Consider the following 15,251-nt stretch of genomic DNA (forward strand, 5'->3'; position numbering starts at 1 on the left):
GAGATCAATTTCCTCACTGGCTGCTGTCTTCCTACAAAGACTGTGCCACATATTTTAGGTTGTTGCCATGGTAGCACCCCACAGCAAGATACCGACTTCTGTATTAATTCAGGTAACACAGCGGCTTTAACAGGTAGACCGAAATTCTACATGATTAACACAACTAAATGTTTATTTCTTGCTCACATTATATTCTAATACAGATATTCTTGGAGGTATGACCTTCTACTTGGTCATCCAGAGACCTGAGTTTTTTCCATCTGGAAGCTCTGCCTTCCTGTGGGTCGTTATGGTCCTCTCCACCCTGCTGGCCATGGGGAAGGAGGGCAAGTGCTTCCATGGGATCCCACAGACACATCACTTCTGTCTGTATTCTCTTGGCCAGAAATCAGTCATATGGTCACACTCACTGCAGGACGGGTGAGGAAATGTAGTCTAGTGACAAGCTCCAGAGGAACAAAAATCAGTTTTGGCATGCACATAGTAGTATCTGCCTCTTGGGCCAGGACTGTCTGGACTGATGGAATAATGTCCAGGCGCTTATCAGGGAGAAGATCAACAGGCAGCCTGCCCTGCTGCCTACAAGGAGCGCCATCAGGCAATAGCTAGTGAGATCCAAAAGATGTGCACGTATCTTCACCAATGCAGTGAACATTTCCTGTGTGTCCACCCTGTGCCCGGCAGTGGGCCAGATCCTGGAGACCTGGAGGAGAGCAAACCCTCCTAGGGCTGTGGGTGATCCTCTCTGATCACAGCCCTTGTGCTGGGTGCCAAGGGACCAGAGAGCCCGGGGAGGAAGGAAAGAGGTGGGGTGGGTTTTTTAACTGGTTTGAGTGCCTCCTGCAGCCCTAGAAATGCATCCCATATAGTTGGGCCTGGCTCCCACCATTCGCAAGCGCTGTCTCTGCAGTGTACTAGATGAAATGTAATTACAGGGGAACAAGGGCAACTGATAGCACAGGTTTTGTTTAAATCTCTCTCAGTTGTTTTCCTTGGATGTCGTTTTCCCTCTGTGAGGTTTCTAAGGAGGTGGTTGCTCCAGGATGTAGGGTCATCATCCTCTTTGTGTTTGTTTCTGGCTATTGGCAGAGTTAGGGAGCTGGCACTGTCTTCGAAGCCCCTCTGTGGTGCTGAGAGCAGCATGAGGAGGGGCCCAAAGCCTGGCATCCTTCCTCTTTTCCTATTATTGGCCATTTGGGTTAGAAGCTGCTGCTGCTGCTGCTGCTGCTGCTGCTGCTGCTGCTGCTGCTGCTGCTGCTGGCTGTGCAGTGGTCCAGTGGTCCTGGCTAAAACCGAAGAGGTGGACTGAGATCCGGGCAGACAGCTCTTGGTCAATAGCCACTGAGCATCCGCTCTGTGCCTGGTCTCTGTCCAAGTGCGTGGACGCTCCCCTCCCCGGAGCCCACTCTGTCCCAGTAACTCAGGGCCGCTGGTGAAAGATCTTGAAACTGTTATGTAAAGCAGTGGCAGTACTCTCCAGGAGGGCTTCCAAAGAGGACTAGAATGGGCATAGATGGCGTAGCTGACATTGGGGTCGGCCACATAGGAAAGTTTTAAAATCTCTTCGAGAGATTTTTGGGTAGAAAATCACGTCACCAGAAGCAGGACAGTAGCTGGGTAAAATGTAGGACACCCTTCTAAGCTGCATCCATTAATTTGTTGCACAGTTTCAGCTAAGGAAGTGAGGACTACAAAAGGTTAAATCTCTCATATAAGATTAATTCAGCCCTCTCTGTGAAATGGTGGAAGCAGAATACCATTAGACTCTCTAATCTCATTTCCCTCATGCTGTCTTTCTTGGAGCCTATCAAGTAGTGTCCTGGCAGAGAGTCAGTTCTGTGGATGCTAAACATCAGAGTCAGTCTCTTTCTGAACGTGCCAAGAGGGCTGTAATTTAGAAAATGTAGCCTACCTTTTAAGGAAGGATGAAAAGGTACTAAATGCACCTTTCTTTGCATGTTAGATCTCAAATATTCTGGACATATTAAACATGTAATTCCTGGGGAATTTCATTTTCTATGTTTTATTAGTTATTTGCATGACATAGTAGAACAAAACTTATTAAAACAGTTTGTGTTTGTGGGTCTCCGGTGGTTTCATGAGTACTGCTTGGGGTCCTAGATATACTAACTCAGTAAGATTGGTGTCTTTTGAGTGTGTAACTATAAATCCAAGATGCAAATGAGTAACAACTTTGCCCTTGTTTTAACTGCTCTTCTTCAACAACGCATGTGATTTCTCTTATCTGATTTAAGCCTTTCTTGAGGGGAGGGGGTGGGAAAGTATCAGCTACTGCTATGTTAAGAAATTAATTATACTTAGAGGTTAGATTTTTAGATTTTCTGTTAGTCCTAGTCTTTTTTTCATACTGTCATGTTGTCATAAATGAAAGGGGAGGGGGTGGGACCTACTAGGATATTGAAGATTTTTTTTTTCCTCCTATTTCAAGTCTATGTCTCCTATATAGCATCACATAATGCTGGTTATTTTTATGTTGAATATTTGGGACAAAGAGGCTCTCTTAAACGAAAGATAATTGCAAGCTTTGTCCCTTGCCTCAAGTTTACTGCAGGGTTTCTATCCCCTTTGGTTATACAGAAATGAAATTATAAACCACCAGTAGCCTGGGAAATTTCAATCGATTCCAAACGACTAAATATTTAATTCAATCATTGCCTATACTTCCAGGGATGACTCGGGTGTTTTTCTTCTTACTGAGGGCTCCATGAAAGCCCGGCTCTGCAATGGCTGCTGAGGACTGTGTCTGTTGCAAGGAGGCTCCCCTGCAGTGAGGAGCTGGGCAAGCCTGTTCCATAGCAGCCCTTTTTGCAAATGGTAGTTGATTTTTGCAGAAGGTTTGTGGCCAGATCGCTATGTATAATACTGATGAAGCATTTTTGTTCCAGCTCTGTCTCGGAAGACCTAGGCTGTAGACGTGGGGATTTCAGTAGGAAACATTATGGATCTGTGGAGCTGGTAAGTTTACACTGTCTGTTCAGTGGGAGTACATTGATTTCGATTTAGAGAGGATCACCAAGCTCTTCAGGTCTTTTGTTGTATATTTACTGTTAGACCATGTGAGTACAGCATAAGGATTGGACAGGAATGAATGACTGTTGAAAGGCTATAATAATTTGATCATCTTTATCTGTGTGTTTTTATTGTTACGTACTTTGATCTGTGTCTTTTCAGTTTGTTAAAAGCATGTTGTGGCTTGGGGTTTTTCTCTGTTAATAGTGTATATAATGAAATAAAATGGTTTATGAATTAAGAAAGGGAGCACTTGGTTTTTATATTATGTTGTTCCTAAAAGTTTGTAAATCTAGTTTTTGAGGTTTAAATATTATTGTAATAAATAGTCGGATTTTTCTGTACTTTTGCTCTCTGGGTATGTGATAGGAGATAAAATATGAGCTCTTTTTTTTTTTCCTGTTAAAAGTATATTTGTTGGACTAGATAATAGATAATAGATTTCTGGAATGAAAATATCCACATTTTCCTTAATGAAAGACATTGGGGTTTGTGTTATCATTTTTTAAAATAGTTTGTTTTCATTTTAAAAGAGGCATAATGAAGGCATATCATAGCCTCAGTTTTTTAAAAGAGAATTGTGAGGGCTTTTTTTTCCCAACTGCATAGAAATTTGAACAAATTTTCAGGAAAATGTGCTTATAAAATTCTCTTTATTATTTCACACTATTAAAAACATTAAATTTATTATTTCTATCTATTTACAAAAACTGAGTTTATGGGATCCATTTGTATAGTACCCAGTTATCCCCAATTAATATAAGCTGCATTCTTGCAGGGTTTAAAAAGTAGAAAAATTTATGCCAGAGTCATGTACTGGTAGAATCCTACTTGAATTCAAGCATATATTACAGGTTTGACTGTGTACCTGGTCCAGGTGTATTCTTGAAAATATAGATTAAATAAAAGGTTTGGTCCTTGTTCTTAAGACATCTGCTGCCCTCCGGCTGGGCAGATAAGATACGTAAAATATCTGAAGAATGAATTTAGTGACATAAAAAGACATATTGATTGACTCAATCAGTGCCTGTTCTGTGTCAGTCACTGGTGACATCATGACAACTCAGAACCGCCTCTCCTGAAAGAGCATGAACATAATTATAATTCCGGGTGGGAATTGGTAAATATTGTGAGAAGCATACAGATCAGGCATGGTGGGGATTGGGAGAAGGAGGGAGCCACCCGTTTCAGCCACTGATCTCGGGGAAGCAGACGGAAGGCCTTACGGAGGCCGTGGGATGTGGATTGGTGGCAAGGAAGATAGACAGATATTTGCAAACAGCATGAGTCTTGGCAGTGATGTATTTGAAGGGCAGTGAGCAAACAGTCTTGCCCAGCAGAGAGTGTAAGGCAGCAGAGCTTAGTGGTTACAGAGCAGGCAGGCTTTGAAATCAGGCCTGGGTTCCCCTACCAGCTCCATTGCTTCTTATCTCTGTGAACTTCTCTGAACTTCAGTGGTGCTTCAGAGCTTGTGCTCTGAAGTTATTATTCTCATTTCATCACTTACTAGTTGTATGATCTTAAACTTCTTTTGGCCTCAGTTTTCTCACCTATGAAATGGGGAGATTAATATTATCTACTTTATAGGGTTCTCAGGAGGATTAAATGAGATGAAGCATGTAAACACAGTCCCTGGTAACTAGCTGTAGTAGTAAAGATGAAATTTGGTAGCAAAAGTAGAACCGTGACTCTCAGGTGAAGACTTTGAACTTGATCTAGTAAGTTGTTTGGAGCTCTTGTAAACAGCAAGAGCAGTGTTTGGGGGAGGCACCATAGGTGTGGAGGAAGACCCTTTATAGACTTGCAGAGATCACAGAATATCAGACTGGGAACGTACTTGAGAGCAGCGGTTTCAAGCTTGAGCAGGCATCAGAGTCACCTGGAAGGTTTATTACAACAAATCGCTGGACCCCATCCCCAGAGTTTCAAATCCAGTAGATCAGAGTTAACCCAGAATTTGTATTTCTAACAAGTTCCCAGATGATGTTGGTGCTGCTGGCCCCTGAACCACACTTGAGGAACCCCTGCCTTAGAGAATCCCAGACTAGTCATCAGTTACCCTGGCCTGAGGAGGCAGCCCATTGACCAAAAGTTCTTCAATCCATTTGTTCAAGATTTTACTCTGGAGCCGTGTGTGTGTGTGTGTGTGTGTGTGTGTGTGTGTGTGTGTGTGTGTGTTTATAATTGACTTCTTAAGTATTTTAAAGTAAATTTTAAATATGTTTTAAAATTCCATGTACAATTTCACCACCTTGCAGCAAGTGTTTTCATCTCCTTTTGATACCTTCCAAGTTTTATAGCTACAAACACCTTTTCTATATGGTTATAAATCACATTATATATTTGATTTTGCATTTCTCTTTTTTCATTTAGCTGTATCTTCTTCTTGTTATATAGTCTTCAAAGTTACCAAAGTCTTCAAAGTTAATTGGTATATGATAGCCCAGCAAGGTGATAAACAATTATTTGTGGAATGGTTTCCCTCTTTTTGTAAAATCAGTGTTTCTAGTTTTCCCATGTTAGAAATGACATGAGTTGGAGATTGGAATGGTTGAGAAAGATGCAGTGAACAAGTTCCAGTTTTGCCATCTAAGGATCTCTTGAAATTCTGACTCCAGTGTTTTAAGGGAGGAGATGTTTTCTCTCACCTACGAATGACAGAGTATTATTAAATTCAGAACCAATTTATGTGTTCTATGTTCATAAGAAAGCAAGTTTAATTTTTCTTACACCTGGTTTTGTTACAGGAAAATGTGGGGCAAGAGGATGGCCACGTCCCAGGTCTTGGTTGAGTCCCTGGGACGCGCCCTGCCAAGTGTGGGTCATTAGCTTCACACAGGAAAGAATTCAGGAGCGAGTCACAGTTGAGTAAAGGTGGATGCATTCAGAGAGATACATACTCTATAGACAGAGTGCAGGCTGTTTCAGAGGGCAAGAGAAAGGCCATGAGGTGTCGGTGTTGGATGCTCAGTGTAAAGTAAAAGTAAATACACACTCCCTAGACAGAGCGCAGGGCTGACTCACATAGAAGGCAGAGAGGCCACGAGGTGTACGGGGGGTTAGTTTTTACGGGCTCCGTAGCTTCATATGCTAACTAGTGGGAGGATTACTCCAACTACTTTGAGGAAGGGGCTGGGATTCCCAAGATTTGGGCCATCACACACCCTTTTTGACCTTTTATGGTCAGCCTTAAAACTGTCCTGGCACCTGTGGGAGTGCCATTTAACATGCTGTTGTATTTCAGTGAGCATTTATTGAAGCTCAAGGTCTACTGGGAGTTGACTCTTCCACCATCTTGGTACTAACTGCTGTGTCCTTCATTTAATGGTTGTGCCCTGCCTGCTTCCCTCCTGTATCAGTTTGATGAATATTGTTGGGCACCCAATTGGTCCTGGGCATCCTGGAACTCAGACTTTGTAGAGGGGTACTCAGGATTCTGTAAAATTGAAATTGTACCATAAACTTCTTCTGACCTTTAGCAAATTAGATAGAAGTCCTTGTGAAGAATAAATTGACCATTCATATCAGTAATGAGGGCAACGTAGGGGCTTAGCTCTCTAGGTTTCAACTGGGTATAAATTTGGTGAGTGAGAAAGTGGAGCTCAGACCACTATAGACTCACGGCAGAGTTTCTCAGCCTGATTCAACAGCTCTGCACTGAAGGCTCCCACCACGTGTCAGGCGCTGTGCTGGGCGCTGAGGAGGGGGAGGGAAAAACCAGCTTTCTGCTCACTTGGAACTATACATAGTCAAGCTTCGGAAACCAACCGCTTCAGACTTTGAGTCTCCAGGCTGCATCTTAGCTGGCTCCCAGCTGTGTTCCCTGCCTTAATTAGGGCTGGTTTCGTTGCAAGGAACAGAGATCCACTCAGTCCAGCTCAAGTATTAAGTAATTCACCGAAACGATGTGGGTGAATCTTGCCAGAATGAAGTGCAGGAAGCACAGATGGGCTTCATGTGACTAGGAAGCCATCAAACAGCTATTCTCTGTTTCTCTCCCGTCCCTGTGATTTCTCAGCTTCACTTTTCGCTGCATGTCAGTACCATTCTCCTCTCTGCACACCAGGTGCCCCTATAGCCTGGTTTCCTCTCTCCAGTCCATTTTTCTCAACAGTGGTGTTTTTTCTCAAATATTTCTTTTCATCATGGTAAAATACATACAACATAAAATTTACCATTTTTAATTGTGTATTTCAGGGCCATTATGTACATCAACAATGTGATGCAACCATCACCACTATCAGCTTCCAAAACATTTTTCAACATACCAAATAGAAACTCTACCCATTAAATAGTAACTTCCCATTCCCCTCCTTCCCCTGGCCCTTGTAACCTCTATTCTATCTCTGCCTTTATGAATTTGCCTATTCTCCAAATACATGTAAGTGGAATTACACAATCTTTGTTCTCTTTGTGCCTGGTTTATTTCATTTAGCATAATATTTTCAAGTTTCATCCATGTTACAGCATGTATCAGAATTTAATTCTTTTTTATGGCTGAATAATATTCCACCATGTATATACCACATTTTGTTTATTCATCTATGGATGGTTGCTTGGATTGTTTCCATTTTTTAGCTATTGAGCATAATGTTGCTATGAACATTGGTATATATGTGCTCAAGCCACTGATTTTCTTTGGATATATTAACTAGGAGTGGAATTGCTAGATTGTGTGGTAATTCTGTTTTCACCTTTTTTGAGAAACTCTCAAACCAGTTTCACAGCTGCTGCACCATTTTGCATCACTCCCACCAGCAGTGCACCAGGACTCTAGTTTCTCTTCCTTCTCACCAACACTTGTTATTTTCCTTTTTTTTTAATAACCAGCCTAATAGGTGTGACATGATATCTCATGGTTGTTTTCATTTGCCTTTCACTAATGATTAATAATGTTGAGCATCTTTTTATGTGCTTATTGACCATCTGTATATCTTCTTTGGAAAAATAGTATATAAGGCCTTTGCCCATTTTAAAATTGGATTGTTTGTTTTGTTGTTGAATTGTAGGAGTTCATAATATAGTCTGGATATTAAACCTTTATCAGACACATGATTTGCAGATATTTTCTCCTGTCTCCTATTATGTGGGTTGTCCTTTTATCCTGTTGACAATGCCCTTTGATGCACACAAATTTTTAATTTTCATGAAGTCTGGTTTTTTTTCTCTTATGACCTGTACTTTTGTTGTTTTATCCAAGAAATCATGGCCAAATCCAATGTAATGAAGATTCCCCTTGTTTTCTTCTAAGAGTTTTATAGTAGTAGCTTTTATATTTATGTCTTTGATCCACTTTGAGTTAATTTTTGCATATGGTATAAGGTAAGAGTCCAGCTCTATTCTTTTGCACATGGATATCCAGTTTTCTCAGCATTATTTCTTGAAAGGACTGTCCTTTTCCCATTGAATGGTCTTGGCATCCTTGTCAAAAATCAATTGACCATGTATACAAGGGTTAATTTCTGGGATTTCTCTTCTATTTCATTGGTTATGTCTGTCCTTACAGCAGAGTGATGTTTTAAAATGTTGACAACATATTGTCTTTTATTTCTGAAGACCCTTCAGTGGCCCACTGCCCTACAAGTTCAGACCCTTTACAAAGCCCTACAAGATCCTGCGTGATCACTGTTCTGCCTTCCTCTCCCACGTCCTTTCATGCCCTTTACTCACAGTGCTTCAGACATCTGGCCTGATATTCGTCTTTAGACTCATTTGAGTTCTTCCCAGTTTGCATTTGTTGTTCCTTCTTCCTGGGATGGCTTCCCCAGCACTGCTCATGGCTGGTCTCAGCTAAAATTCCACATTGTCAGAGAGGCCTCCCCTGACCACTCTCTCTACGGTAGTCCTCTTCATGCTATCCTCAGCATCCTCTTTATTTTCTTAATGGTATTTATCACAACTGGTATTGATTTCATTTATTTGATTACTAACTACTCTGTCATCCACTAGAGATGAGAAGGGGAACCATGTCTGCCTTGTTCATTGTTGCATTTCTAGGCCCTGGCAAGGGCCTGGCATATACTAAGTTCTCATCAACTGGCTTTTTTTTTTTTAATTGAAAAATAGTTGGTTTACAATGCTGTGTTAATTTCTGGTGTACAGCATAGTGATTCAGTTTTATATATGTGTGTGTGTGTGTGTGTGTGTGTATTCCTTTTCATATTCTTTTTCATTACAGGCTATTACAAGATATTGAGTATAGTTCCCTGTGCTATACAGTATGACCTTGTTTATTTGTTTTTATATAGTAGTTAGTATCTTCAAACCCTGAATTCCCAATTTATCCCTCCACCCCTCCTCTACTTCCCCCCGGTAGCCATTAGTTTGTTTTCTATGTCTGTGAGTCTGTTTCTATTTTGTAAGAAGTTCATTTGTGTCATTTTTTTAGATTCCACATATAAAAGTGATATCATATGGTATTTTTCTTTTTCTTTCTAGCTTATTTCACTTAGTATGATAATCTCCAGGTACATCCATGTTGCTGCAAATGGCATTATTTTATTCTTTCTTATGAAAGAAGCTGTGGTGTCCATATATATATATATATACACACACACATAAATATACACACACATACCTATATACCACATAGTGTATGTGTATATATATATATATATATATACACATACACAGACACACACACACATATATATAATATACACCACATAGTATACATATATACCACATGGAACACTACTTATTAACTGTTTTTATTATTAAATTGATTTCCATCTACCTCAGTACCCTTGGTCTTGCATCTCCATTGCCCATCATAGTCTGTTCATACTTGGACCCTAATTTCAAATTCCAAATAGAATGTTATGGACTGGTTCCTCTGGTCCAGCTATCTATCCTTGATTCAAACAGTTGTGTTCAGAGTAGTGGGGACATGTGATATAATTGTGGCCTCCTAGACCCCATATCCTCAGCAAAGTTTGTGGATAGGACAGATTCTCTCTGAGAAGGATAGAGACAAAAGTCAGTTCCAAAGAGCATGAGCTGACAGTAATCAAAACAGCATGGTATTGGTACAAAAACAGATATATGAATCAATGGAACAAAATAGAGAGCCCAGAAATAAATCCACAAAGTTTTGGTCAACTAATCTTTGATAAAGGAGGCAAGAACGTACAATGGAGTAAAAACAGTCTCTTCAGCAAGTGATGTTAGAAAAACTGGACAGCTGCACATAAATCAATGAAATTAGAGCACCCCCTCACACCATACACAAAAATAAACTCGAAATAGCTTAAAGACTTAAACATAAGACAAGACACTGTAAACCTCTTAGAAGAAAACACAGGCAAAACATTATCTGACATAAATCTCAGCAATGTTCTCCTAGGGCAGTCTACCCAGGCAATAGAAATAAAAGCGAAAACAAACAAATGGGACCTAATTAAACTTATAAGCTTTTGCACAGCAAAGGAAACCATAAACAAAACAAAAAGACAGCCTATGGAATGTGAGAAAATACTTGCAAAAGATGAGACTGACAAGGGCTTAATTTCCAGAATATATAAACAGATCATACAACTTAATAAGAAAAAAAAAATAACCCAATTGAAAAGTGGATAGAAGACCTAAACAAGCAATTCTCCATTGAAGACATACAAATGGCCAATAAACACATAAAAAATGCTCAATATTGCTAATTATCAGAGAAATGCAAATCAAAACTACAATGAGATATCACCTCACACCAGTTAGAGTGACCATCATTCAGAAGTCCACAAACGATAAACACTGAAGAGGGTGTGGAGAAAAGGGAAACCTTCAACGCTGTTAGTGGGAATGTAGTTTGGTGCAGCCGTTATGGAAAACAGTATGGAGATTCCTCAAAAAACTAAAAAAAGACTTACCATATGATTCAGCAATCTCATTCCTGGGCATATATCCAGAGGGAACCTTAATTCAAAAAGATACATGCACCCCAATGTTCATAGCAGCACTATTTACAATAGCCAAGACATGGAAACAACCTAGATGTCCATCTACAGATACTGGATAAGGAAGCTGTGGTATATTTATACAATAGAATACTATTCACCAATAAAAAATAATAAAATAATGCCATTTGCAGCAACGTAGATGGACCTGGAGATTGTCATTCTAAGTGAAATAAGCCAGAAAGAGGAAGAAAAATACCATATGATTTTACGTATATGAGGAATTTAAAAAAAAAAGACAAATGAACTTATTTGCAAAACAGAAACAGACTCTCAGACATAGAGAACAAACTTGTGGTTACCAGTAGGGGGTGGGGTGGGAGGGGATAAACTGGGAGTTAGAGATTTGCAGATACTGATATATACAATAGATAAACAAGTTCATGCTGAACAGTGCAGGGAACTATATTCAATATCTTGTAGTAACCTATGGTGAAAAAGGATATGAAAATGAATGTATGTATGTTCATGTATGATTGAATCATTGTGCTTACACCACAAATTGACACAGCATTGTAAACTGACTATACTTCAATAAAATTATATATATACAAAAAAAAAAAACCCTCCAAAAAAAGCATGAGCTGGGCAGGAAGCCCCAAATGTATTTGTAACATTCCCTAATACAGTAGATGATTTAAAAGCTCAAACAAAAAAGCGCCTGATCAAAATGTCTTCTCTACTAGTGGACTGTCATCCCTAGCACTTTTTTTTTAATCCTATGAACAATGATATAGATTATCAACTCCCTAAATATAGGAATCGTGACTCTTTATTTAGGACTGTGTCCCTAGTACACACAATGCACAGTATTAGTTACTTAGTAAATATTAATTGAATGAATGAATGGTTCAGTTTGGTTGAAATTAGAGAGTAGCCTAACCCCATCAAAAATAAATAAGGAAAAAGGAAAACAAGCTTCTTTGATTCCCCCTACTCCAATATAGTTAGATTCATTAGCTTGCAGTGCATTTGGTCTAAAACGTATGCCATTTTTCTTTTTGATGAATTGAAAGTCTGGCCTCTTGTGGCAGCATTCTAAGCAAGGCACAGCTATTACCCCATAGACCATTCTTCATCACTTTATATCGGAATCTGTCAGGAAAAGCATAAGATTGTTTGTAGCTTTTATTGATCTTTTCCTGGCCTTTGACTCAATGGAGAAGAAACTGATATGTTACAAGTGATGAATGGTCTGGGTACCACATGGACCTTTCTGCTGCCCAGGCCAGCTGCGGATCCTCATGTAACCCCACGTCTTGATACTTCCGGTAAAGACATGACTGGCAGGAAATTTCAAGTCAGGATAAAATAGGGTAGTATATTGTCTATTCCTTTTAAAATTTGTACCTAAATGGCTCAAGCCTGCATGTGAACCAGCTGCAAGTTCCCCTGTGTATCAGAAAGAAACATACAGACGTGTCTCTGTGATGGTAGCATGGTTTTGTTGTTATGAACTCAGGGTGGCCTCAAAGGATGTTTGGCTGTACTAAGTACAACCAAAAAGGTTGGTTTATCATGAACTTGGTTGGCATCTGCAGATTTTAATGTTTAAGATTTTGACTGTGTGAAGATTTTTGAAGTCTGATATGTAGTAATTTGTATTTTTGCTCAGGCACGAATTTGAATTTTGCCTGTGGGACTGTTGTGCAGAAAGACGACTCTTGGCTAATGAGTGATTTAGCTGCCTGCCCGGCATCCCTAATACAGTGCAGTTTTGTTCTCTGTTCAGGGTTGAGGAGGCTTTTTATTTTCAGAGGCATTTTATGGGAGAATTATATTCCATGTAGTATCACTAAATTGAGAGATGAGTGAAGGTACTAGCATATTTCCCTCAGTTACATCAGAACATCAAGACTTCAGCAGTCAACAACTAGAATCATAATTTTGGCAGATGCTCTCTAATATTTAACCAGCTCATATCTAAGGATTTTATAGCAGGTTGACTCATGTAGGTACCGCAAGGCACAACATTTATCCTGGAGTTATCAGTGAGTTAACAAGGTTTAAAAATGTGGGACTCATATTTTTGATGCCTTTGTGGCTGACGTCGAACATTTTCCAGGCTAAAATTCCAGGCTATTTTCAGTAATGAACTTGGAGACCTTAATCATGTAATTATTTATGCATTAGAATGGAACCAGAAACCTTTTATTATGATTATTTTGTTGTTATTATTATCAGTTTTAACACTTACTGAATGCTCACTATGCACCTAGTCACTGGGCTAAATATTTTCAGTGACTTCCCCTATTTAATCCTCACAAACGACTGAAGGCAGTGGATATTATTTGATTACACTACACACTGTGGATGCTCAGAAGACGTTTGCGGACATTGAACAGATTCCCATGTATCGGAGGATCTCACAGAGTTCCCACAGTTAGTGAGCGTAGAGGTTATGCTCAAACTCAGGTCTGACTCCAAGAGCCCTTGCGCTTAATCTCTTAGTCTACAAGCCCGAGCTCTCGTAGGCTTGCTCCTTATAGACTGTTTTTAAGGAAATTAGGTTGATTGTTAGAGCAAACTCCTCTGCCCTTAATCAGCAGCACAGAGTAGCTCTGCTGTATGTTTTAGCTGAAATGTGTAATTTCAAACTCTCTTTGGTCTAAATCTTAACAAAAGCTTGATTTTAAGAAGAATGTTCATAAAGAATTATCCAAAGAGATGTCCATGCTATAAATGGTTTAAATTTAATTCCTGGATTAGGCCCAACCATAAGTTAGCTACAAACACTTGGCCTGCCTGTCTTGGCCCTTGTTAGTCTTGCTTCTCTTGATCTGCACCTTGGCCTTATGCCTTAAACCTGCACTGAGGAACAGAGTGGAAACGAGCCGCATGGTTCTGGACGGTATGTCTCTTGCACGAAACTCTTAAGGAGTTTTCTCGGTCTGCCACATAGTGTCTCCTTTAAGTGGACCTATGAGAAAAGCTTTTTCTCAGGACCAAAAAGCTGCTTTGTTGTTAACATTTTAAGCAGTGGGAGTCCTCTGAGTGGCTGGGTTTTTAGCTCTTTACGTTGGCCTCTAGGAAGCTCAGGACCCTATTTATGGCTTGCCTCCAACAGCCTTACAGGACTTTATAACATGCAACCTAATCTTATTCTCTTGTTTTGAGTTTATTTACCCACATCTAATTTTCTCTTGTTCTGAATTTGTTCTGTGTCTGACTTTCTCCTTTGAGTAAGGTATATTTCAGTAAGCTGCTTTAAATCTTTTTGAAATAAATAAGATAGAGCATAAATTTTAAAACATTTCTGTATTCAGCTTCTAGCCTTTAACAGCATATCCTCTGTCCCCCATTGATGGTAGTCTAGTTTATAGAATAGTTTTAACCCTTGTCTCCTCCCTACCCTACTTATTGATTAGTGGGATTTTATGACCTATTTTCCTAGGATCAAAAACAGCTGGAGAGAATTAGCATCACCTGACCAGCCATTTGGTGACCATCTTGAGCACTGAGCCCTGTGTTAATAGTCTGGATAGTTGGTGTCCAAAAGTCTTCCAAATCAACTAGCTAAACACACCATAATAAATATACCAAACAAGTCCTCCAAATTTTCCTAGGCAAAATCGACCCTGGAAACAGCAACTTAAATGATATTCGGGCACCAGCATGCTCTCCAGTTTCAAAATTAGACTTCCGTCCTTGGGCCTGGGTTGCTCCTGCTCCTTTTGGTGGCCGCACATGTCTCCCCTTCCTGTGCTGCTGCACGTCCTCCTCAGGGTGACCCTCGCTGCTGCTGTGGCCCCTTAGCTCATCTCACAATCTCTGGCTCCTGCACCTTCTACTGGCACCCTGGGGTCTTTGTTCTGTAACTCTAGTGATCTTCAGCTGGTGGGATATGGTACCCTTCAACTGGTGTACTGTAAACATACTTTACTTTTTTTTTTTTTGAAAAAGAGTGCCTTTATTCATCTAGAATAATGGGGCAAATGCTTAGAAGTTAATGAATCTATCTTGAATCCCCAGGAATAACTAACCTCATATAAAAAAATACTTTCAAATTTTGATCAATGTACAACAGTTTATATTTCATATAACCAGAGATACAAACTGTTAGCATATTGTTTATTGGTTAATTCTTCACAGCAAATCGAGTTTTCTGTCTTGATTGTGGTCTCTTGTATACTCTGGAGGTAAAATTCTCACGTGTGTCTCAAACACACAATCTTTCTTGGTGTCTGCTTGATAATATCTGTTGTGTCTCACATCTTATCTGTGCCAAAGTGACCTCTGCCCTATACCAGGTCCTGTCGCATGCCCACCTCA

General features: G+C 39.9%; 1 protein-coding gene across 5 annotated transcripts in view; it reads left to right on the forward strand.

Annotated features, from left to right (window-relative positions):
• The window catches only part of GARNL3 (GTPase activating Rap/RanGAP domain like 3), a 138,826-nt gene that overhangs the window by 29,616 nt on the left and 93,959 nt on the right, over positions 1-15,251 (forward strand). For 4 of the 5 annotated variants that reach the window (XM_072960138.1, XM_072960140.1, XM_072960139.1 and 1 more), the window contains one exon: positions 2,907-2,976. The exons of the other annotated variant lie outside the window; for it this stretch is intronic. In XM_072960138.1, coding sequence (XP_072816239.1) covers positions 2,907-2,976 — 70 coding nt within the window. The remainder of the gene's footprint in view (positions 1-2,906; positions 2,977-15,251) is intronic. 5 annotated transcript variants of the gene reach the window in all.

Source organism: Vicugna pacos, chromosome 4, assembly GCF_048564905.1.
Source record: "Vicugna pacos chromosome 4, VicPac4, whole genome shotgun sequence".
In the NCBI taxonomy this organism is placed as follows: Eukaryota; Metazoa; Chordata; class Mammalia; order Artiodactyla; family Camelidae; genus Vicugna; species Vicugna pacos.